Source organism: Anomaloglossus baeobatrachus, chromosome 3 (genome assembly GCF_048569485.1).
Source record: "Anomaloglossus baeobatrachus isolate aAnoBae1 chromosome 3, aAnoBae1.hap1, whole genome shotgun sequence".
In the NCBI taxonomy this organism is placed as follows: Eukaryota; Metazoa; Chordata; class Amphibia; order Anura; family Aromobatidae; genus Anomaloglossus; species Anomaloglossus baeobatrachus.
In genome coordinates, this window is record NC_134355.1 from 190,638,078 (window position 1) to 190,663,056 (window position 24,979).

At 44.1% G+C, this 24,979-nt stretch overlaps 1 protein-coding gene across 2 annotated transcripts in view; it reads left to right on the forward strand.

Moving 5' to 3' along the window:
* The window catches only part of TMEM242 (transmembrane protein 242), a 45,135-nt gene that overhangs the window by 18,504 nt on the left and 1,652 nt on the right, over positions 1-24,979 (forward strand). For both annotated transcript variants that reach the window (XM_075338190.1, XM_075338191.1), the window contains one exon: positions 7,048-7,185. In XM_075338190.1, the coding sequence (XP_075194305.1) occupies positions 7,048-7,185 (138 nt within the window). The remainder of the gene's footprint in view (positions 1-7,047; positions 7,186-24,979) is intronic.

Consider the following 24,979-nt stretch of genomic DNA (forward strand, 5'->3'; position numbering starts at 1 on the left):
GCGGATGCTGCTCTTGGAAGACAAGTCCTTCAGGTGGCAGTGGCCCATTTATAAGTGGCCACTGCTCGGTTTTTTTACAGTGTTTGTTATGTGTTCCCTGCAGTTGTTAGTCAGCTTTTAGGCTGATGTTCTACACTGTTAATAGTTCAGTTCCCACCCAGGGACTGCTTTGGGACGTCCCACTGTCTGTGTCCCCCAATGAAAAGGCGAGAAAGAAAAGGACATTTTTGTGTAATCACCGTAAAATGTCTTTCTTGGAGCCTTTCATTGGGTGACACAGCTCCCACCCTTGTCGTTTTGGTTGTCCTTCTCCTACTGCTTTTACACCAAACTGAGCTAGTTTCCTGCCTAGCTGGGGTTATATGCTGTGGGAGGAGGAGCTAACACTTTTTTCAAACCTAGTGTCACGCCTCCCCTGGAGACACCATATAACCCACTGTCTGTGTCCCCCAATGAAAGGCTCCAAGAAAGACATTTTACGGTGAGTACACAAAAATGTCCTTTTTACTGTGGGTAGCAAGTGCTTTTCTTGGAATGCCGTGTTTTTTTGCCTCCATGCATAACGCCTTTTTGTATGACCAAACAACTCAATCTTTGTTTCATCAGTCCACAGGACCTTCGTCCAAAATGTAACTGGCTTTTCCAAATGTGCTTTTGCATACCTTAGGCGACTCTGTTTGTGGCGTGCTTGCAGAAACTGCTTCTTACGCATCACTCTCCGATACAGCTTCTCCATGTGCAGCGTGCGCTGTATTGTTGACCGATGCACATTGACACCATCTACAGCAAGATGATGCTGCAGGTCTTTGGAGGTGGTCTGTGGATTGTCCTTGACTGTTCTCACCATTCTTCTTCTCTGCCTTTCTGATATTTTTCTTGGCCTGCCACTTCTGGGCTTAACAAGAACTGTACCTGTGTTCTTCCATTTCCTTACTATGTTCCTCACAGTGGAAACTGACAGTTTAAATCTCTGAGACAACTTTTTGTATCCTTCCCCTGTACAACTATGTTGAATAATCTTCGTTTTCAGATCATTTGAGAGTTGTTTTGAGGAGCCCGTGATGCCACTCTTCATAGGAGATTCAAATAGGAGAACAACTTGCAAGTGGCCACCTTAAATACCTTTTCTCATGATTGGATACACCTGCCTATGAAGTTCAAAACCCAATGAGGTTACGAAACCAATTTAATGCTTTAGTAAGTCAGTAAAAAGTAGTTAGGAGTGTTCAAATCAAGAAATTGATAAGGGTGCCCATACTTTTGCACCAGTCAAATTTTGTTTAAATGCAGTTTGTACATTTTCTGTTAGTACAATAAACCTCATTTCAATCCAGAAATATTACTCAGTCCATCAGTTATTAGATATATGAAACTGAAATAGCTGTTGCAAAAACCAAAATTGTTATTAAGAAAAAAGATTAACATTAATAGGGGTGCCCAAACTTTTTCATATGACTGTATAGACCTCAAAAAGCAATAGTGCATAGATTAAGTCCAGTTATAGTTCTATATCTATAAAACTAGTTTTTTCGTATCATGTATCTCTTTGTGCTACTAGTCTAACATAATTCCTTAGTCCAAAATTGTCATTCTATCAGGATCTTTGGGGTCTGGAAATAAATATAGAAAGATTAGGAATTTTCTGAGTTATCAGAGTTATTGTTCCTTAACCTCTTCACCCCTGGACGATTTTCCGTATATTTATTTATTTTTTTTTGCTCCCCTTCTTCCAAGAGCCGTAACTTTTTTATTTTTTCGTCAATCTTGACATACTGTATAAGGGCTTGTTTTTTGTGGGACGAGTTGTACTTTTAAATGAAACCATAAATTTTACCATATAGTGTACTGGAAAACAGCAAAATAAATTCCAAGTGCGGAAAATTTGCAAAAAAAAGTACGATTGCATGATTGTTTTTTAGATATTTTATTCACCGTGTTAATTTTATTGTAAAACAGATGTCAGTGTGATGCCTCAGGTCGGTACGAGTTCGTAGACACCAATTATGTATATTTTTACTTCAATCTAAGGGGTTAAAAAAATCTGAAGTTTGTCCAAAAAAAGTGGCACATTTTTTGCACCATTTCCGCGACTCGTAGCATTTTCATTTTTCGGGATCTATGGCTTAGTGACAGCTTATTTTTTGCGTCTTGAGCTGACATTTTTACTGGTACCATGTTTGCGCAGATGCTACATTTTGATCGCCTGTTATTGCATTTTGTGGAAAATTTGTGGCGACCAAAAAATGTAATTTTGGCATTTGGATTTTTTTTTTGCCGCTCCACCGTTTACCGATCAGATTAATTGGTTTCTTATTTTGATCAGGCATTTCTGAATACGGCAAACCAAATATGTGTATATTTTTTTTTTTTTTTTTTAACACTTTAATATTCAATGGTGGTGATTTGAAATTTTAGGGTTTTTTTTTTTTCAATTTTTTTTTAAACTTTTCTTTTTATTTTACTAGTCCCCCCCTAGGGGACTATAAGGATCAGCAGTCTGATCGCTCATTTATTTCTGTTGATCACAGCTGTGATCACCAGAAATACTCACCTCTGGCAGCAGCCAGCCGAGTGAAACAGGAAGTGAGTCGTGGGAACTACAGGAGTCATCATATGACCCTGTGCTACCATGACAACCATTGGCTCACAGTGATCACGTCACTGCGCTTCCAATGGAGCTGGGTAAGTGAAGATTTACCGCGATGGGGATTTAAATGGCTCTGAAACATTTTGACAGCGCCAGTTAAGGGGTTAACAGGCACGGGTGGAACATGGATCCACTCGTGCCTGCGAGGTACACATGTCAGCTGTACAAATCAGCTGACGTGCGCGGATCGCGGGCGGCAGCAGCCGGCGGGGATTACATCATGATCACTTAGTGCGTAGTTTTACTGCCCGCAGTCATTAAGGGGTTAAACGGAAGTTGCAAATACCCTCTTCAGAAAGAAGACTTAATTTCTGGCGACACCTATTTCATGTAGCAATCCTAAAAGCCAATATCAAGTTTTGCCACGTGGTTTAGGATGCAAAGCTAAACAAGAAACTTAATGTGCACATTTGCAGACACATTTTTGGTTTGTTGCCCCTTCTCAGAGTTTAAGGAGGACTGTTTCTCCTTGTGGAGTATTGCATGGCCTATAATATCCTTACATCAACTTGACACTCTCCACAAGGAGAAGTGTTACCCTTCCGCAAGCTGAATGAATTCTTTATTAGGTGATCTCAGAAACACCAACATGTTTCTGAGATTGAATAATAAAGATTTCATTCACCTTGCGCAAGCATCTGTCTTTCAGTTTGTCGGGAAATCATTCTTAAATATTTTCTTGTTTGGAATGTGATACTAAACTCAGCTGCACTGACCCTCCGTCCACTCTGACTCATACAGGAGGTTAGACCAGGAGATCAGAGCTGTATTATTACGGCTCACATGCTGAGAAAAATATTCTAAGCTACTGTGGGAGCGTCCTTCTTTTCTTTGACTATTGATGTTTGCTCAAAATTTGATTCAATTAGAAATTTGCAGATTGCTTTTATAATGCTTGCTTGTCAGTGCCCAAAGCCACAGCGGGCTTGAGGGCTGTTAAGTCCCTTTGCTGCCATTTTAACCCTTAGGCCGGCATCACACTCGCATTGCACTCGGAACAATGTTAATCAGTGAATAAGCTCCGATCTGCTTTTTTTTTTTTTCAGTCTAAATCGGACTGAGAAAAAAATCGCAGCATGCTGTGATTTCTAGAGTTTCTCATGCGAGTCTCTCCAATGCAAGTCTATGAGTGCGAGAAAAAAACGAATGTCACACGGACGGCACATACACCATCCTAGTGACATCCGATTTTCTAAATACAATTCTATCTTGTAGCAGAGAACACTGTAAATGCACCTGCACATGACTGTAATGACTAATAGCTGCTGAGGAAAAAACGGATCACATATGGATTGAATACGGATTACTCACGGACTACTATCATGAGAAAAATCATAGACTCGTATTGCAATTGCATTGCACACGGATCAACACTCGGACAGAGCTCATCCTACTCTCAGGCATGAGAATCGGAACGATTTTTGAAATGCAAGTGTGACGCCGGCCTTATAGTACGCCTCCTTCCTTCTTGATTGTAGTATCTACCAGGTTAAACTGCAGTTTAATATTTTTTTAACGTATAGTATAAGGTTATTCTTGTGTTTATCCAGTTGCATTGGCTGTGTGTGCACATAACACAACGCGCAGCTGTTCAAGAGTATTCATTGCTATTTATGCATGTTCGGCCCATTGCAAGCTGCTTGCAGTGTTTGAATGGCTCGTAGTATAGGTAAAATCAGTGTTATTGGATGTAGTGCGCACAAAAATACCTTTGCCCTCCCTCCCCGGAAGTATTGGCTACATGTGGGGGGAGACCCAATCACTGACTTCTAATGAAGTTGTGGTAAAGTCTGGGTGCAGAACAGAACTTTATCTAAAATACTTCTGAAACCACAGAACCCGAACTTCCACGAGTCTGCTCAGCTCTACTAATGACGCTCTGTTCAAACTCTGCTGTGAGCGTGAGTCGACTGTCATTTCACTGTGCTCCAATTCTATCACATGAGAAAATCAGATTACAGGTGAGGAGAAGATGGAGAACATAATTTCTCCACTTTCTCCATTCCCTGTATCTGAGTATATTTTACTGCACTTAGGTGTAATACGAGTGCAGTCCGATGTTTTTCACACACCTATAGACTTGTATGGGTGCGCATGATCCGATTAGACTTGAGAAAAAATTTGGAGAACTGGCACTATCGGGCTGATTCTCTACATACCTGTAGTGGTCAGCTCAGATGTTTAGGTTTTGAAATCCAAGAAAGTGAAGTTTGTAAAATGAGTAGCTTCTTGAGTGACCAGATAATATATTCATAGTTATCCCCTCCCCCTGTTAGAATTAGCATAAGTATTATACAAATGACTCACTTTGGCTAGCAGGACCTGTGGTGAAGTCATACCCATGTGACCAGAAGGTGCGGGGCCTCAGCAACCAAAGCTGGATACCAGGTCACCTCACACAGGCCCTCCTGGTAAACAAAGTGAATAGCTTGTATAATACTTATGCTAATTCTAACAGGGGGAGGGGATAACTATGAATATATGATCTGCTCCAGTGCAACTGTCACTCAAGAAGCTGCTCATTTTACAAACTTCATTTTCTTGGATTTCAAAACCTATACATCTGAGCTGACCACTAAAGGTATGTAGATAAGCAGCCTGATAGTGCCAGTATAGCACTGGCTTTAGTTTATATATGAAAATCCTGATGATTGGTTCCCTTTAAGGCTAAGTTCACACTTCCGTTGTTTTGCATCAGTCACAATCCGTCGCCTAGAGGAATTACGGTATCCTGCAAAATATTTTGCAGGAATCCTGTTTTTCCCCTTAGACTTCTATTACTGACGGATTGCGTCTGATGATGCTGCGTTGCATCCGCTGCGTCGCGGTCAGTCATTTTTTAACTGACCGCCGGGTGGGAGCAACGCAGCCTGTAACGTTTTTTAAGCAGCGCGATCTGTAGGATTTTGCCGCGCATGCTCTCTCTGGCTCCCTGCCCCCGTAACCAGGATAAACATCGGGTAACCAAGCAATGCGCTTTGATTAGTTACTCGATATTTACAGTGGTTACGGGTGCAGGGAGGCCGACACTTCACCACTCGGCTCCGCCCCCTCCCGCACTCCGCATGTGTACACACACACACACACACACACTCACTTGTCCCCAGCCCTGCAGTCCCCGCGTGGCACTGACGTCCTCAGCTCCACGGCCCCGCTCGGCTCCGCCCCCTCACGCTCCGCCCCCTCCCGCACTCCGCATGTACACACGCATGTAGACACACACACACACTCACCTGTCCCCAGCCATGCAGACCGCGGCACTGACGTCCTCAGCTCCGCCCCCCGAACTCCGCCCCCCCCCGCACACAACGGAGTCCGACAATTAAATTCTTTTCTTTGTCATCTGTTGTACAACCCATCAGTCACATGCGTCAAGCAACGCATGTGACTGATGCAAAACAACGGAAATGTGAACTTAGCCTAAAGAGTTTTCAAACAATGTCAACCAGGAAAATTGAGATCAGTCCAAATTGTAGATCTAACACACAAAATTCAATGAATGGGCTATGACCGGAATGGACAACACACAAATGCTATCCGTATTGCATGTGTGTTTTTCATTTGAAACACTGATATTTGAATTTGTCTTGAAAGGCCACAGTGTTTATGCTATTTGGGCTAATAAGACAGCTGACCTGTTCCTAGAATATACTACCTTTTTTATAGGGCAGCGTAGTTTGTACATAGGTCTGCTTTCACCTTTTTTAGTTTTTCATTAGCCTTTAAAGTCAAAGCTTTTGGCGAGAATTTGTCAAACCTATTTGCAAACAGATTTGGCAGAAAAGAAATTGCATGCCCGATGCTTTTATCTTTTTCTAAAATAAAAATATGCAGGAAATACCCAAGAGGCCAAAAACCGCCTGACAGATTTACTATGATTTACACAAGAAACTTGTAGCTGGCGGAGGTTTCGGTTTGTGGCACACACAAAGAGCCAAATGTATTTATGGGGGTACCTTTTTATGTGTTTGGCACATCTTATTCCACCATGCAGTGTGGTTTGTGTTGTAAATTCTCCCCAATGTACTGTACGTTCTGTGAGATTTAATGAATGTTAAAGGGTTTTCTGGAATATATAAATAAGGCTAAAAAACCCCCCAAAAAAAACCACTTGTCGCATATTTAACATGTAGAAAACATCATTTGTCATGTCCACAGATGCAGTCAGAAAATAGAAATTGCCAAGACATGAAAGAGATGTGTATTGCAGCAATGTGGCTATGTTCACATCTAGCAGAATAAAGCATGGTCTCATGCCCAAAATATAAAACAGTAATACGAGCATGATGAGTGGAGACTATAATACTCCACATTTTGGTATCTTTTATTTTTTAATTTAACCCTTGGTTTTGTATGTTATTATATGTAAAATGTTCACCTACCAGTTTCATTTTCTTTAGGGATCCACTGCAACAGCTGCCTTGCCAGAAAGTGGTTCATCTCTTGCAATAAAGGCTTTAGGATGGGGCTCTCTTTATGCTTGGTGTGGAGTTGGACTACTGAGTTTTGCTGTTTGGAAAGCACTTGGCGTACATAGTGTGAGTATGTAACTTGGAAGTTGGACGGTAACAATTGAACTTAAAGGAGTTTTCCATGAACAAAGTTGATTTTAATGTTAATTTTTAGTCAATAGATCTTGTAATAAGTTTCACAATTGGATGTTTAAAAAAATGTTCCTATGCTTAGTTAATCTTATAAGTGTGTTCTGCTATGTACTGTGTAATCGATGTGTCTGACCGTACAGGGACATGGTGTGCTCATATCATAGCTCCTGGGCCAGCGGGGAAGAAGCAAATGAGTATAAAGACATTACAGCATGGGATTGTGGAGACACGGGGGTCAGTGGGTGCTCTCGTCCGCTGGCCCCGCCGCCTTTAGAAAGACAGTATGGCCCAGCGCCTATCCCAACTGAACGCCCGACCTCCTTAAAGAAGTTGTCCAGTTACCAAAACTGATTTTTTTTTTTTCTGATAAATCTTGCTAATATGTGCCCCTCAACACATCTATTATGTTTTTTCAGCAAAATTACCTTTCATTGTGCACTAGCAGCACATGCTCATTGCTGGCTCCAGCTCTGATGGGGTTAATCTCTCCTCTGACTTCCTGTGTTCCGTTCCTACAAGTCCCAGAATTCTTTGTGGCTCTAGGGCGGTGTCTGGCTTATCTAACACACCCATTGTGTCTAATACACCCACTCTGCTCCCACCCAAACCCTCCTCCCTGCCTCTTCCCAGTGGATGTGAGAGAAATCACACAGAGACAGCAGCAGCTCTACACAGCCGGGGGAAGAAAGTGTGTGTGCGCGTATATACAGTGTATGTGTGCGCGTATATACAGTGTGTGTGTGTATATACAGTGTGTGCGCGTATATACAGTGTGTGTGTATATATATATACAGTGTGTGTGTGTATGTCATACTCACCTGTCTGCAGGGTCCGGGTGCCATGCCTGCTTCCAGCCCCTGTCTCGGTCCCGCCGCTTCTGCTGTGTGCAGTCTCCCCGGTGCATGCACGAAGCTTGCAGGACCTGGCCGTGGATCACCTGATGCAGTCACCTGACGCATCAGCTGATCGTAGTCTCGCCGGCTTTTTCGCGCCCGGCCGGCTATCAGCTGATCCTGTTGTCAGGGGACTTCATCAGCTGATTACCGGCAGCTGCTGCAGCGATCGGACGGGATCAGACTCCTGTCCAATCGATCGCTCCTGGAGCTGCCGGTAATCAGCACAGCACATAAGTGAGTATTATTTTTTTTTTCTACTGATGCATCAGCTGATTGTATAATCAGCTTTTATACAATCAGCTGATGTGTGATGTGATTCAGGCACTTGATCCTGACACATCATCTGATCGCTTTGCCTTCCAGCAAACCGATCAGATGATATTGGATCCGGATTGGACGGCGCGGGACCCTAACCCAGGATTACTGCGGAGGGGGGTTCTTTATTTCAATAAAGATGGAGTCACTAATTGTGTTGTGTTTTATTTCTAATAAAAATATTTTTCTGTGTTGTGTTTTTTTTTTATCTTTATCATTACTAGAAATTCATGGTGGCCATGTCTAATATTGGCGTGACACCATGAATTTCGGGCTTAGGGCTAGCTGATAATATACAGCTAGCCCTAACTCCATTATTACCCGGCTAGCCACCCGGCATCAGGGCAGCTGGAAGAGTTGGATACAGCGCCAGAAGATGGCGCTTCTATGAAAGCGCCATTTTCTGGGGTGGCTGCGGACTGCAATTCGCAGTGGGGGTGCCCAGAAAGCTTGGGCACCCTTCACTGTGGATTCCAATCCCCAGCTGCCTAGTTGTACCCGGCTGGACACCAAAATTAGGCGAAGCTCACGTCATTTTTTTTTTAAATTATTTCATGAAATTCATGAAATAATTAAAAAAAAAAAAAAGGGCTTCTCTATATTTTTGGTTCCCAGCCGGGTACAACTAGGCAGCTGGGGGTTGGGGGCAGCCCGTACCTGCCTGCTGTACCCGGCTAGCATACAAAAATATGGCGAAGCCCACGTCATTTTTTTTTTCTTTTTGGGTAAAAAACTGCATACAGTCCTGGATGGATGATGCTGAGCCTTGTAGTTCTGCAGCTGCTGTCTGCTCTCCTGCATACAATGAACATTTTGAATAAGGAAATGACATCAGACCTTTTTTATTTTTTTCATCAACAATCTTTAATGGCATTGTGCACTGATTAAAAACGCAGTGAGCAAAAAAGGCACCAAATCGCGGCAAAAACGTGACATGCAGCACCGCAGGTGACAGAGCAGAGCAAGTTGGTGACATGCTCTGCTCTGACACATAGTGTGCTGCATGTCACTGTATCCACTCTGGGACTTGTTGTGCAGGTGACCGGATGCTACATGTCACTAACTGCCCCACTCTGTGATTTCTGCTGCATAGTACCAACTGTATACACTCTCACCTGCACAACAAGTCCCATAGTGGAGACAGTTAGTGACATGTATCATCCGGTCACCTGCACAACAAGTCCCATAGTGGAGACAGTGACATGTAGCATCCGGTCACCTGCACAACAAGTGCCAGAGTGGAGAAAGATAGTGACATGCAGCACACTATGTGTCAGAGCAGAGCATGTCACTGTCTCCACTCCGCTGACCTCACAGCCCGTACACGCTGCGATGGATGCAGGGGGACACAGAACAAGTAATCGGCCGACACTGGAGTCATCTGATTACTTGGGATGAATTGAGCAGTAAAATGCTCTGGTGCTCGATGGGCGAAGCCCATGCCGATTTTTTTTAAAAAAAATTCATTAAAAATAAAAAACCAAAAAAATCACATTGTTTGTGGGCTCCCGCTGCATTTTCTGTTGCTAAGGGTAACCAAAGCAGCTACTGGCTGCTAGCCCCCGCTGCTTGGTGTTACTTTCACTGGCAATAGAAATGCAGGGAAGCATTTTTTTTTTATAAAGTTTTTTTCCCTGAAAACGTTTTTAAGAAAATGCCGTGGGGTTCGCCATATTTTTGTATGCTAGCCAGGTACAGCAGGCAGCTACGGGCTGCCCCCCAACCCCCAGCTGCCTAGTTGTACCCGGCTGGGAACCAAAAATATAGAGAAGCCCTTTTTTTTTTTTTTATTTCATGAATTTCATGAAATAATTAAAAAAAAAAATGACATGGGCTTCGCCGAATTTTTGAGTCCAGCCAGGTACAACTAGGCAGCTGGGGATTGGAATCCGCAGTGAAGGGTGCCCAAACTTTCTGGGCCCCCCGCTGCGAATTGCAGTCCACAGCCGCCCCAGAAAATGGCGCTTTCATAGAAGCGCCATCTTCTGGCGCTGTATCCAACTCTTCCAGTGGCCCTGGTGGCAGGTGGCACGCTGGGTAATAAGGGGTTAATACCAGCTATGTTTTACCCGCTGGTATAAAGCCCGAGATTCTTAATGTCAGGCCAAGGTTGACCTGGCCATTAAGAATCTCCAATAAAGGGTTTAAAAAAAAAAAGACCACACAGAGAAAAATACTTTATTAGAAATAAATACACAGACACGGTAGGGACTCCATGTTTATTACTCCCTCTCACCCCTCCACGATGGAGAGATTTCTGTACTGACCATGCCAGGAGAGAGCGAGGGAAAAGAGAAAGAGCGAGGGGGGGGAGGAAAAGAGAGCGAGCGGGGGGGGGAAAGAGCGAGCGGGGGGGAAAACAGAGCAAGGGGGGGAGAAGAGAGTGAGGGGGGAAAGAGAGCGAGGGGGAGGAAAAGAGAGCGAGGGGGGAGGAAAAGAGAGCGAGGGGGGAGGAAAAGAGAGCGAGGGGGGAGGAAAAGAGAGCGAGCGGGGGGGGGAAAAGAGAGCGAGCGGGGGGGAGGAAAAGAGAGCACAGGGGGGAGGAAAAGAGAGCGCAGGGGGGAGGAAAAGAGCGCAGGGGGGAGGAAAAGAGAGCGAGGGGGGAGGAAAAGAGGGCGAGGGGGGAGGAAAAGAGAGCGAGGGGGGGGGAAAGAGCGAGGGGGGGGAAGAGAGCGAGGGGGGGGAAGAGAGCGAGGGGGGGAGAAGAGAGCGAGGGGGGAGGAGAAGAAAGCGAGGGGGGGAGGAAAAGAGAGCGAGGGGGGAGGAAAAGAGAGCGAGCGGGGGGGGAAAAGAGAGCGAGCGGGGGGAGGAAAAGAGAGCGCAGGGGGGAGGAAAAGAGAGCGCAGGGGGGAGGAAAAGAGAGCGCAGGGGGGAGGAGAAGAAAGCGAGGGGGGAGGAAAAGAGAGCGAGCGGGGGGGAAAAGAGAGCGAGCGGGGGGAGGAAAAGAGAGCGCAGGGGGGAGGAAAAGAGAGCGCAGGGGGAGGAAAAGAGAGCGCAGGGGGGAGGAAAAGAGAGCGCAGGGGGGAGGAAAAGAGAGCGCAGGGGGGAGGAAAAGAGAGCGAGGGGGGGGAGGAAAAGAGAGCGAGGGGGGAGGAAAAGAGAGCGAGGGGGGGGGGGAAAGAGCGAGCGGGGGGGGAAAACAGAGCGAGGGGGGGGAGAAGAGAGCGAGGGGGGGGGAGAAGAGAGCGAGGGGGGAGGAAAAGAGAGCGAGGGGGGAGGAGAAGAAAGCGAGGGGGGGAGGAAAAGAGAGCGAGGGGGGAGGAAAAGAGAGCGAGCGGGGGAGAGGAAAAGAGAGCGAGCGGGGGGGAGGAAAAGAGAGCGCAGGGGGGAGGAAAAGAGAGCGCAGGGGGGAGGAAAAGAGAGCGCAGGGGGGAGGAAAAGAGAGCGCAGGGGGGAGGAAAAAGAGAGCGAGGGGGGAGGAAAAGAAAGCGAGGGGGGGAGGAAAAGAGAGCGAGGGGGGAAGAGAGCGAGGGAAAAGAGAGGGGAGAGGAGAGAGGGATAAGAGGGGGGCAGAGAAGAGGGGGAAGAGGGGAGGGGGAGAAGAGTGGGGGGAGAGAAGAGAGTGGGGAAAGAACGGGGGGGGGGGCAGAGGTGCTCTGTCACCAACTGTCTCCACTCTGTGACTTGTGGTGCAGGTGACAGAGTGCAGACAGTTGGTCCCATGCAGCAGGACAGATGGCAGAGCACAGCGGTGACATGCCTGTCACTGTCTTGCTGCTGGGAGGAGCACACGATCACACTGCCCGACACCGGCCGCTCTCCTGACATCGCAGCAGAGCGGGCGGGTGGACAGTGTGAGCACATACTTACGTGCAGGGGGGGATTCAGCTGAAGACCCCCCCCTGTACTGTACACTGGCGCCCCGTGCCTCAGCCTCACCATCTGCAGGACGCCCGACGCCGGCTCCACAGTGACGTCCTCCGGATCCTCCCCTCGATGCTTAGCTGTGACGTGCGGTAGTCAACGCCCACAGCCCTGTCACTCAATCTGAGTGGCGCCGGCATCCTGTGACGTACCCGTCTTGTTTGAGAGCCCGGAAATGCCGGGACGTCAGAGGATGCCGGCGGCCACAGCTCCAGGGGGGTCATGTGACCGGCACTGAGCGTGCAGGATAGCGCCGCTCAGTGCCAGAACTGGAAACAGAAGCCAATGGAGAAGACGCCTAGAAAGGTAAGTAGAGCTCATACAGAAAATAAAAAAAATGGGTGAACCACCCCTTTAACCGTGGGCGTAACACTACTCAGACAACACAGGGTGAGGGAATCACAATATTAAGACTTTATTGGATCCCCAAACAATTAACTGCACATAGCACATAACCAGCAAAACACACAAATGTAACAGGCAACAGAGTCTTACCCTTCCGCTGGCTCACCAGGGATTTAGAATGTCCGTGCCTCAGAGCTTCCAGGGCTACTTACTCCAATCCAGCAGCACCCCGCTTTTGGTGGGCACCCACCGAGAATGGAATAACGCCAGATTTAGGAAGCTGGCTGAGGTCCGCAAAGTCTGTAGTCAGATGACTGGATTGTCCCAAGCTGGATTCCTTCCTTAGGTAGTCCTTGATATCAAAGCCGAATCCTTGCATTCGATGCTGAAGTCCATATAGTGTTATAATCCAGGTTTGGTTATGGCTTGCCAATCGGATCCGCAGGTCCTGGATTGGTAGCATGTAGCAAGAGTCTCTCTGGGCAATGGACAGTCCTTCTTCTTATACCTCTGAGCTCTCCATTCAGACCATTGGGGTCTTCACGATTGGTGGAAAAGACTGGGCTCTTATTGGCGAGATTGCAAGCCATATTCAAATATCCAGAGACAAGGGTGAGACAGGTAAGTTACATCACATCTAGCAATTCACTTAGTAATACAATGGGAAGTTCGCATAATTTAATTTATCTGTGTGTCTGGCCTTCATTAGCCAAGGTAATTACAAGAGTAAACAAGTCAACAAGAGTCTTGTAAAAATAATGAGGGCTTATCCCCCGTCTATAAACAAACTAACTATCTTCATGTCTGGCTGAAATCTAAGAAATGTAACCCCTGCTAAACACTGACAAAGTCCATGTCGTCACAGGCCCATAGCTGATTCTTTTGTGAGGTAAAACATTTCCCTCTCTGTTTTTAAAAAAGGATTTACCTCAAAGAAAGAAATTTTATGTGATCCCGTGCTGTAAAGTCTGTTTTACTTTCTCCCCAGCCGCCCAAGAGATGTGATATGATCAGAGTATGTCCCTGTACGGTCAGACACAGCCATTACACTGTACATAGCAGCAGGGCCGGCGTCAGCACTCGGCAAACCCGGTCAAATGCCGGGGCCCTGAACTGCCGGGGGGGGGCACTCGCGGTGGCAGGAGTGGCGCATCGCTACTCAGAGGGCCCCGGTGGGATTGCGCTTTCAATTCTATCGGCACCGCAATTGCCGATACAATTGAGAGCAATGATGAGAGAGTGAGCAGCGCACTCCCTCTCTCACTATTCTCCCCGCTGTGACTGTCGGCGCTCTGACATGACTGCAGCGGAGCGCGGTGACATCATCACTGCGCGCCTGCAGTGAGGTCAGAGCGACAGCAGTGAACGCGCCGAGGAGACCGGAGCAGCGGGGGAACAAGGAGAATTGAGTACTACTTACTGTATGCTACATGAGGGTGCCTACTTCTATCTGGCTCTGCACTGTGCTGTATACAGGCTGTCCTATATACAGGCTGTCCTATTTACAGGCTGTATACTACATGAAAGTGCCTACTGCTATCTGGCTCTGAACTGTGCTACATACAGGCTGTCCTATATACAGGCTGTATACTACACGACGGTGCCTAATGCTATCTGGCTCTGCACTGTGCTATCTGGGTCTGCACTGTACTATATAGGGCTGTGTACTACATGAGGATACCTAATACTATCTGGGTCTGCACTGTGCTATATTCGGGCTGTATACTACATGAAGTTGCCTAATGCTATATGGGTCTGCATTGTGCTATATGGGGGCTGCTTAATGTTATATGGGGGCTGCATAGTGCCATATGGGGGCTGCATAGTGCATATGGCGGCTTCATAACACTATATGCAGGAATATGGGGGCTGCATACTACTATACCCCCAGAGTTGTATGTCCCCCCACCCCAGTGCTCTATACCCCCCAGAGCTGTATGCCCCCCCACCCCAGAGCTGTATACCCCCAGAGCTGTATGTTCCTCCCCACCCCAGAGCTGTATACCCCCAGAGCTGCATGTCACCCCCTACCTAAGAGCTGTTTGTCCCCCCAGCTCAGAGTCACTGCCCTCCTCTAGAGATGATTGCCCCCCCATTGCCTCAGTAATATGTATTCCCCCCAGTAATGTGTAATTCCCCAGCCTCTCTTGTGATGTATATATAGCAGTGTTAGTGTGCTCTATGTGCAGCCATGTCTGTTAGACAAGCAGGGAGGTGAATGAGGCTGTTGCCGGCTTTCCAATATTAGAAATAAATATACAGTATAAATATATAAAAATAATGTCTGTGTGCATCTATGATGTGTATCTGTGTATGTCAGTGTATATGACTGTGTATAGATTTATGTCTATATGTAGTTTTGTGAATTTCTCTTTAACCCCTTCATGACCATGGACGATATATTCGTCATGGAGCGTGTCCCGTTAAGCCCCACCCCCTGCCGCGGGCAGGCGGCGGCTGTCGGCACACATATCAGCTGTTTTCAACAGCTGACATGTGTGCCTGCTAGCCGCGGGTGGAATCGCTTCCACCCGCGGCCATTAACCCCTTAAATCTTGCTGCCAAAGTCTGGCAGCAAGATCTATATGCACGCGGCCATGTTTTTTACTTACCGCCGCCCCCACCGGAAGTCACGTGAGCGATCACGTGACTATCGGTGGTTGCCATCGTAGCACAGGGTCATGTGATGACGCCTGCAGCTATGATGTTTCACTTTCGTTTTCCCTCGGCACGGAGCAGAGGGAAACAGAAAGTGACTGTATCTGCTGTTTACAGCTGTATTGCTGTGATCAGCAGATAGATAACAGCGATTTGATTGCTGATCGCTCTAGCCCCCTAGGGGGACTAGTAAAATAAAAAAAAAGTAAAAAAAAAAGTTTTAAGAAATAAAAAAAAACAAAAAAACCTAAAAGTTCAAATCACCCCCTTTTCCCCCATTGAAAATTAAAGGGTTAAAAAATAAATAAATATACACATATTTGGTATCGCCGCGTTCAGAAATGCCCGATCTATCAAAATATAAAATCAATTAATCTGATTGGTAAACGGCGTAGTGGCAAAAAAAATTCCAAACGCCAAAATTACGTTTTTTGGTCGCCGCAAGTTTTATGCAAAATGCAATAACAATAGCAGGCGATCAAAACGTAGCATCTGCGCAAAAATGGTACCATTAGAAACGTCAGCTCAAGACGCAAAAAATAAGCCATCACTGAGCCATAGATCCCAAAAAATAAGAACGCTACGTGTTTCGGAAAATGGCGCAAAACGTGCGCCACTTTTATTGGACAAACTTGTGAATTTTTTTTAACCCCTTAGATACAAGTAAACCTATACATGTTTGGTGTCTACAAACTCGCACCGACCTCAGGCATCATACCCATACATCAGTTTTACCATATAGTGAACACTGTGAATAAAACATCCCAAAAACTATTGTGCCATCACACTTTTTTTGCAATTTTTCCGCATTTGGAATTTGTTTGCTGTTTTCCAGTACACCATATGTAAAACTTATGGTTTCATTTAAAAGTACAACTTGTCCCGCAAAAAACAAGCCCTCATATGGCAAGATTGACGGAAAACTAAAAAAGTTACGGCTCTCGGAAGAAGGGGAGCAAAAAACAAAAACGCAAAAACGGAACGTGCCCCGGGGCTGAAGGGGTTAAATAAGTATGTGTACGTATGCCTGTATGTGTATGTATCTGTGCATGTCTATGTGTGGATGGGGCCCACTGAGACTCTTTCGCCCAGGGCCCACAAAAACCTGGAGCCGGCCCTGCATAGCAGGGACACATATGTATATAGTATGTATCCTAAGCGTTCTTTTAGGAACAGAGGGTATTCAGGGGAATGAATAGAAAATATTTGTTAGCAATAGTTGGTATGTTAGTTGTTCTTCAGTAGGACCCTATTGTACAACCAGTCATATGAAGGAAAAGTATTCCCTATCAAAGGAGTTTTCCCATGAACAATCAATAGATCTTGGAATAATAATAATTTCCACAATTAGATGTGTTTAAAAAAAAAAATGTTCCTGTGCTGAGATCTTATAAATGTGCTCCTGCCATGTATTGTGTAATGGCTGTGTCGAACAGTATATGGATATGATCTGATCATACCACATGTCCTGAGCAGGGGAGGAAGTATAAAAGTATAGAAACATTACAGTATGGGATTGAAAATAATTCTTTCTTTGAGGTAAAAACAATGTTAAAAGCAGGCAGGGAAATGTTTTGCCTAACAAAAAGATTAATCTATGCTCCCCTGCTGTAATGTTTATACACTCATTTTTGCGTCCTCACATGCTGTGGTATGATCAGACCATGTTCCTGTACGATCAGACATGGCCATTACACGGTACACAGCAGGGGCACATATATAAGGTTATATCCGCACAGCAATATTTTTTTATTTTTTTTAAACACATCTAATTGTGGAAATTATTATTATTCCAAGATCTATTTATTAAAAAAACGCCTAATGGAATTACAAAAAAAAATCACAGGATGTATAGACATGTTACTGATATTTAAATGTCAAAATAATGAACAGTAATTTTTAAAAACATCTTCATTTATTCAGTATGAGCACCACATGCAATAATAATTGGAATGCTATCAGTGACGTTATTAATGGATGACTGTGGAATATTCTTCCATACTAAATACCCCTGGGGGTGTAAACCTTCATGATCTACTGGCAGCTTCTTATGTAGTTGTTGTGTGCCGCCTCCTACCAAGTTGTCCAACCACACCTCCTCCTCTGATAAACAGCTCACTGTCAATAGACTATGTACACAGAGAGCTGAGGTGAGGGTGTGGTTAGCTTTCTGAACTCTGCTTCATGCTACATTTGACAGCTACTATTGTGTCTGAACTGCTCCACCCAGTAAACTAAGTGATATGTGGTTGGAATCGGGGTCTCTGTGTCTACACTATGCTGCTCTCAGATGAGGTAGCAAAAACCTAGTGACAGATTCCCTTTAATGGGAACTGACCACCAGGTTTTTGCCCTATAAACTAGAGCCATTGCCATAATGTTGCTAGAATGCTGATTAAAATAATACCTTTAGATAAGAAATCTGAGGCTTGACTAGAGAATAATCCTTGTTCAAACCTTCAGAAATGACATCATTGGTGCAGTGGCTTGATCATCGGTGTTGGACTTTGTGTGTCGGGTCCTCTGTAATCATTTCTTCTCCTGCCTTGCCTCCTTTTTTTTATTGAAATTTCATGCCACTGCCATTACTGCTGTTGGTGGTGTGTGCGCATTGCTATGGTCATGTCTCCAATAAAATAGTGCAGGAATGATCGCATACGGTGATCTCCGGCTCCATTTTATTCAAGACACTGGAGATGAATCTGAGTGGCGGGGGTGCATACTCAGATTTAATTTTGTTTTCATCAGCGCATGCGCCGCCGCCACTTTTAATCATCTCCATAGTGTCCTCAGTAAAATGGCCTTGGAGATCTCAGTACGCGCTGCCAGCAGCGGTAATGGCAGCAGCTGCTCAAAATTTAAATGAAGTAAAGGAGGCAAGGCAAGAGGAGGAATAATTAGGCTGAGTTCAAATATCCTATAATCATCTCTTAAAACGGATTCTGCAGAGGACAATTGGTAAAATTCTGCAAACAACGTTTGTGTCCGTTGTTAAATAACTGATGTCTGCTGGATCAGTTTTTTAACATGGGAGTCTGTTTTTTTTTCTTACAGGATCCATTTCAAATAGAATATAAATAGCAATCCGTTAACAGGTCCGTTCTCCATAGACTTCCATGTTAAAACAATGGATCAGGCAGACATCATTTTGCCAACGGATGTCTGCAGGATCCGTTCCAACATGTGATGATTACACGATATGTGAACACAGCCTTACAGAGGACCTGACCAACAAAGTCCCACCCGATAATCAAGCCACTGCACCAATGACATCATTTCTGAGGTTTGAACAAGGATTATTCTGCAATCAAGCATCGGATTTCTTATCTAAAGGTATCATTTTAATCGGCATCCTAGCATCACTTAGGCACTGCCTCTAGTTAATAAGGCAAAAACCTGGTGGTTGGTTCTATTTAAACCGCCTGTCAGAGGCCTCTCAGTCAGCCAAACCAGTTTTCCTAGTACTATGCACTGATGATGTATGTGCAAATGGGGTTTCTGGTTTGGCTTCTTATCCTAAATCATATGGCAAGACTTGATAAAAGGTCAATATTGATTTAGGATTTCTACACAAATATTAGGCAACATTAATCAAAAAGTAACAATAATAGCTATATTATATCATACAAGTGTATACACAGTGTGCAGAATTATTAGGCAAGTTGTATTTTGGAGGATTTTTTTATTATTGATCAACAACTATGTTCTCAATCAACCCAAAAGACTCATAAATATCAAAGCTTAATATTTTTGGAAGTTGGAGTGTTTTTTTTTTTATATAGATTTGGCTATCTTAGGAGGATATCTGTTTTCTTGAACGATACCGACTTCTTCTTGTACCACTGCTTGAAGAAGTTGTCTTCCAGAAACTGGGAGTTGAGCTTCACTCTATCCTCAACCCGAAAAGGTCATCTTTGAAGATACCAGCCCATACCAGTACCCCACCTCCACCTTGCTGGCGTCTGAGTCGGAGTGGAGCTCTCTGCCCTTTACTGATCCAGCCTCTGACCCATACACCTGGCCCATCAAGAGTCACTCTCATTTCATCAGTCCATAAAACCTTTTAAAAATCAGTCTTAAGATATTTCTTGGCCCAGTCTTGCCATTTTATCTTATGTTTCTTGTTCAAAGGTGGTCGTTTTCAGCCTTCCTTACCTTGGCCATGTCCCTGAGTATGGCACACCTTGTGCTTTTTGATACTCCAGTAACGTTGCAGCTCTGAAATATGGCCAAACTGGTGGAAAATGGCATCTTGAAAGCTTCACGCTTGATTTTCCTCAATTCATGGGCAGTTATTTTGCGCCTTTTTTGCCCAACACGCTTTTTGCGACCCTGCTAGCTATTTGCCATGAAACGCTTGATTGTTCGATGATCACACTTCAAAAGTTTAGCAATTTCAAGACTGCTGCATCCCTCTGCAAGACATCTCACAATTTTGGACTTTTCAGAGCCCGTCAAATTTCTCTTCTGACCCATTTTGCCAAAGGAAAGGAAGTTGCCTAATAATGAAGCACACCTTATATAGGGTGTTGATGTCATTACACCACACCCCTCCTCATTACAGAGATGCACATCACCTGACTTACTTAATTGGTAGTTGGCTCTCAAGCCTATACAGCTTGGAGTAGGACAAATTGTATAAAAAATATCATGTGATCAAAATACTCATTTGCCTAATAATTCTGCACACAGTGTAAGGAAATAATGAAAATGGAATCTAAACAAACTCCGAACAATAATGTAAACTTCTTTTTTTTATAAGTGTTCAAAAGCACTTAATTTAGAAAATACATATTTATTAGATAAAGAAATGATTACAATTCTGAAGAAGGCAGCGAAGAAACGTGCTTAAGGCCTGATGCCATTGCAGTTCTACAGTCACATTCTTTTATGGGTTCATTTTGTACATTATATAATAATGCTTCATGTTATATGACACTAGGCACCTTATCTTCTGATCAGTTTTCATCATGATGGATCATTTCTCTGCACTTTGTGTCTTATACCCTGATCCACATGTCTCTATACAAGTAATGTATGATACATGTTGCACTGTCATTTGTTCACCTAGTATACCACTTGGAATATTCTGAACACCTATGTACTTATATTGCGTATTTGGAATAGCATCATGGTGCACTTATGTCCCATTCCATGAACTATTTGCACTGCATATCACTTATTGTACATTATCGTCGGCATTTAACATCTCATTACCGTCGACTCTTTGCCCATTATGGTTCTGTTTTTATCCCATATTTTTCATTTTAATCATGCTTTTGAACTAAAAAAAAATGTATTTTCCCATTTAAGTGCTTTTGAACTCCATCCTTTATAGATTTATACCCAAAAGTTGGCAGTAAGCTTCCTTTCCTCTTCCTTTCTGAATAGGCTTTATGCATATTTTAAATTCCCAGCCGATCATTGCATGGCCTGTTAGGCTAGGGCTACACTGCGACTTTGACATCAGAGTACTTTACAAGTGAATGGGGTTGCATTGTGACACATGCACTACGGTGACAGGGCGCATGACAATATTTGGTTATACCTTGCTTATACGGAGCACTGAGCGAACTTTGGTCACACGACGGCTGTAGCAGTGAAAGTTATGTAGCCCTTGCATAAGTTTCTCTATGCCAACTTGGAGCTCTCCACAAGGAGATATTGTACAGAAAGACTCCAGACTGGGGAATGGTGTTTCACCATCATCACCTGATGAAGAGACCTGAGTAGTCTCGAAAGCTTGCAATTATTACCATCTTTTCAGTTAGCCATTAAAAGGTATCAACCACTGAGGACTCTCTGTTCTTTTAAACAATTTTTTTACCATCACAAGGTGAGTATTTCAACCTTTCACAGCATAAGTCATCTATTAAACATGTTAAAAGCCCTTGAAGTAAAATCTTTATGCAAGCTCCATCTGGAGGCCAGGGAACATTTTATTATGCTGCAGCAGAGAGGTTTTCCACTGGTTAGAATAACATTAATGCTGTTCCCTCCCTGTGTCCTACTTAGCTTTGGGTGTATGATATTGCAGCTGAAAATATCTCATTACAGAGTACTTGAGGCATGAAAACAAATGTCCCAAGAGAACTGTGTTTATCAAAGATCCCAGGCAGAAGTGTTTATCTTGATGTCATGGTTACTTCTAGGAACAGAAGGAGAATAAATTACACTTTATTTGTTAGTTATTTACCCTTGGCTTAAAAATAAAACTGAGACATCAGTTGTTCTATGCTAAGAATATTACACAAACTAACTGGATAGATTCACAGTACATACTGCATTCCTTTCTTGCTGCAGCATACTGTGGCGAAAATTTTAGTTTAGTCCCTTAACCCCTTTATAACCGTGAAGTTATCATTCTTCCTCTTATGGTTTTTGTTTAGTATTTCACCCCATCTTCATAGTTGACAGCAAACTTGTATATTTTGGTTTAATTGTAAATCTGTAAAAAAAAAAAAATACATAAGTAATGTGGTTTGTGGCATTTTCTAACTTTTACATATTTTTTCTCTTGAACCCATCTAGGAACATATTCCATCATTTTCATTAAAACTATTTTGGGCTATGTATGACATCATGATCACTTTTTATTGCATTTCTTGCCCTCCCCCCCCTCCCCCCCCAAAAAACAAAAGTGAAAAACTGACACCTATCAGACTAAAGCTGAGTTCACACATAGCGACAGCGACATCGCTGTTACGTCACCATTTTCTGTGACGTAACAGCGACCTTGTAAGTCGCTGTTATGATCGCTGCTTAGCTGTCAAACACAGCGACGCAGCAGCGATCATAACGTCGCTACATGTGCAGAGAGCAGGGAGCCGCGCACACTGCTGAGCGCTGGCTCCTTGCTCTCCTAGCTACAGTACACATCGGGTTAATTAACCCGATGTGTACTGCAGCTACATGTCACAGTGCAGAGAGCAGGGAGCCGCGCACACTGCTGAGCGCTGGCTCCTTGCTCTCCTAGCTACAGTACACATAGGGTTAATTACCCGATGCTTACTGCAGCTACATGTGCACAGAGCAGGAGCCGGCACTAGCAGCAAGAGCGGCGGAGGCTGGTAACGAAGGTAAATATCGGGTAACCAAGGAAAGGTCTTCCCTTGGTTACCCGATGTTTACAGTGGTTACAGCTTTCCGCAGCTGCCAGACGCCGGCTCCTGCTCCCTGCTCGCTTCATTTCGTCGCTCTCTCGCTGTCACACACAGCGATGTGTGCTTCACAGCGGGAGAGCGACGATGAAAAAATGAAGCAGGACATTCAGCAACGAGCAACGACCTCACAGCAAGGGCCAGCTCGTTGCTGGATGCCACACACAGCGACAGCGACGGGACGTCGCTGCAACGTCACAGAAAATGGTGACGTAGCAGCGACGTCGTCGTCGTCGCTGTGTGTGACACCACCTTAAGCTCTGTGCGGCTCAGTCCTCAGCGACTATAAAACTGTGTATCAGTTGTCACATTCACTTTCATAGGCTTCTCATGAAAATGGCCCTTATTCATGTGCCTTAGGTCGTAGATTCTAAGGGAGTAACGAAAAAATTCATGCAGTATAAAGAATATGTTTGCTTTGTGGTAAGCAAGGAAATAAATACATATATGATCCTGTTTTTCTTACTCTGTATTCTACAGTAGTATACATATGATACCTTATTCTTAAGGCAAGGAAACTTCTTTTTCTTTAGAAACATACCATAATTTTATTAAATGCTATATAAGCATCAAAACCTATTAGCCTTGCATTTGTTAATGTATCTTGGGAAAAGTCTTCTTTAGTGCCTTCAGGAGCCAGGCTTGTATCAAGTTTACTTGATGAGTAACATTTAGATAATCGCTTTCAAAACAAGCCAAAGGAAACGGTGTGTATTTTTTTCCAAAGCTATTTCTGTCCCAGTGATCCTTAAGAGACAGAAAAAAAACCAGGAACATGCCTGTTTCTGATCGCCTCGTTCCACAGCTAATCCGTGTAATTCATTACCAGCGAGTCAGCATCCTATTCCCTGCAGTCTTACATGAAAGACAGGGCCAAGATAGAGACGAGTCTCAATTGGTCCCCATGACGCTGTTGCCACTCAGTGTTTTACTTCAAAGGCATAATCACTAGTTCCCACATGAGCTGCGTGAAAGCATTTCCACCAGTTACAAGACCAAAATAGAAAGCTAATGGAATTTGGGTCTGGATACTGACTTTTTTTTTTGCTCTATAAAAGTTGATGCTTTAAAGTAACCTGACATCTGATTCATGCTGCCCAAACCATGGACAGCATGAATCCGAGCCTAGCTGCATGATTGCAACCAAATATCTTTTTCTCAGAAATTCTCCAGCAAAACGCTACTCTTAATGAATCTGGACCAGTGAGAGCAATGTGCGCTGGCATATAGTAGGAAAAAGTGTAATGATAGAAAAGTAGGTGATAGCAATACAGAGGTTCAAGACTCTTCCCCGAAAAGTATATATAATAATTGTAATGTTAATGTATTTTCATGAATTATATGTAATATTTTGTGCAATAACTATGATATTTCATTACAACCTTCAGGCATCTTGGCATGCTTTCCACCAGTCTTTCACACTGCTTTTGGGTGATCTTATGCCACTCCTGGTGCAAAAATGTAAGCAGTTCTTCTTTGTTTGATGGCTTGTGACTATCCGTCTTCCTCTGATTACATTCCAGAGGTTTTCAATGGGGTTCAGGTCTGGAGATTGGCCTGGCCATGACAGGGTTTTGATGTGGTGGTCCTTAATCCACACATTGACCTAGCTGTGTGGCATGGCTCATTGTCCTGCTGGAAAATCTAGTCCTTAGAGTTAGGGAACATTAGGGAACATTGCCTGAGCAGAAGGAAGCAACTGTTTTCCCAGGATAACCTTGTATGCAGCTTGATTCATACGCCCTTCTCAAAGTTCAAAGTCCAGCCCAATATCCAGGCCTGAACCCTATTGAAAACCTCTGGAATGTAATCAAGAGGAAGATGGATAGTCACAAGCCATCAAACAAAGAACTGCTTACATTTTTGCACCAGGAGTTGCATAAGGTCACCCAAAAGCAGTGTGAAAGACTGGAGGAAAGCATGCCAAGACGCATGAAAGCTGTTATTAAAAATTATGGTTATTCCACAAAATAACTTAACTTTTGCCAGAGCTGTATATTGTTCTGTGAAAATGTAGAAAAATTGAATTACCACATATTTTTTGCACTATAAGATGCACCCTAGGTTTAGACAGCAGAAAATAGGAAAAACATGTTTCCTATTAATTAAAACTGCCCTGGTCGTGAAAAGGTAGAGGGGTCATTAGCACTAATTTTAATGTACTAGGGAAACATAGGGAGGTAATCAATCTTTTGTTAGTGTCTTTTTGTGGTGTTTATCATACGCACACCGCTCTGCTACATGCAAACTACATATGCATATAAACACACAGCTCTGATACATGAAAATTACATGCACATAGACACACATACACCTTTTTGACACTTTGTATCTCCCAATATCTTCAGCAGCACCTCCTTGGCACACAGGCTGCAGGAATGCATTATGGAACTTGTAGAATTAGCACACAGCTGGGGATGGGAAGAGATCGATCTAAACAACAGAGCTGCTGCTGGCAGACTCTAAGTGATGCTATCTGCATGATAAAAG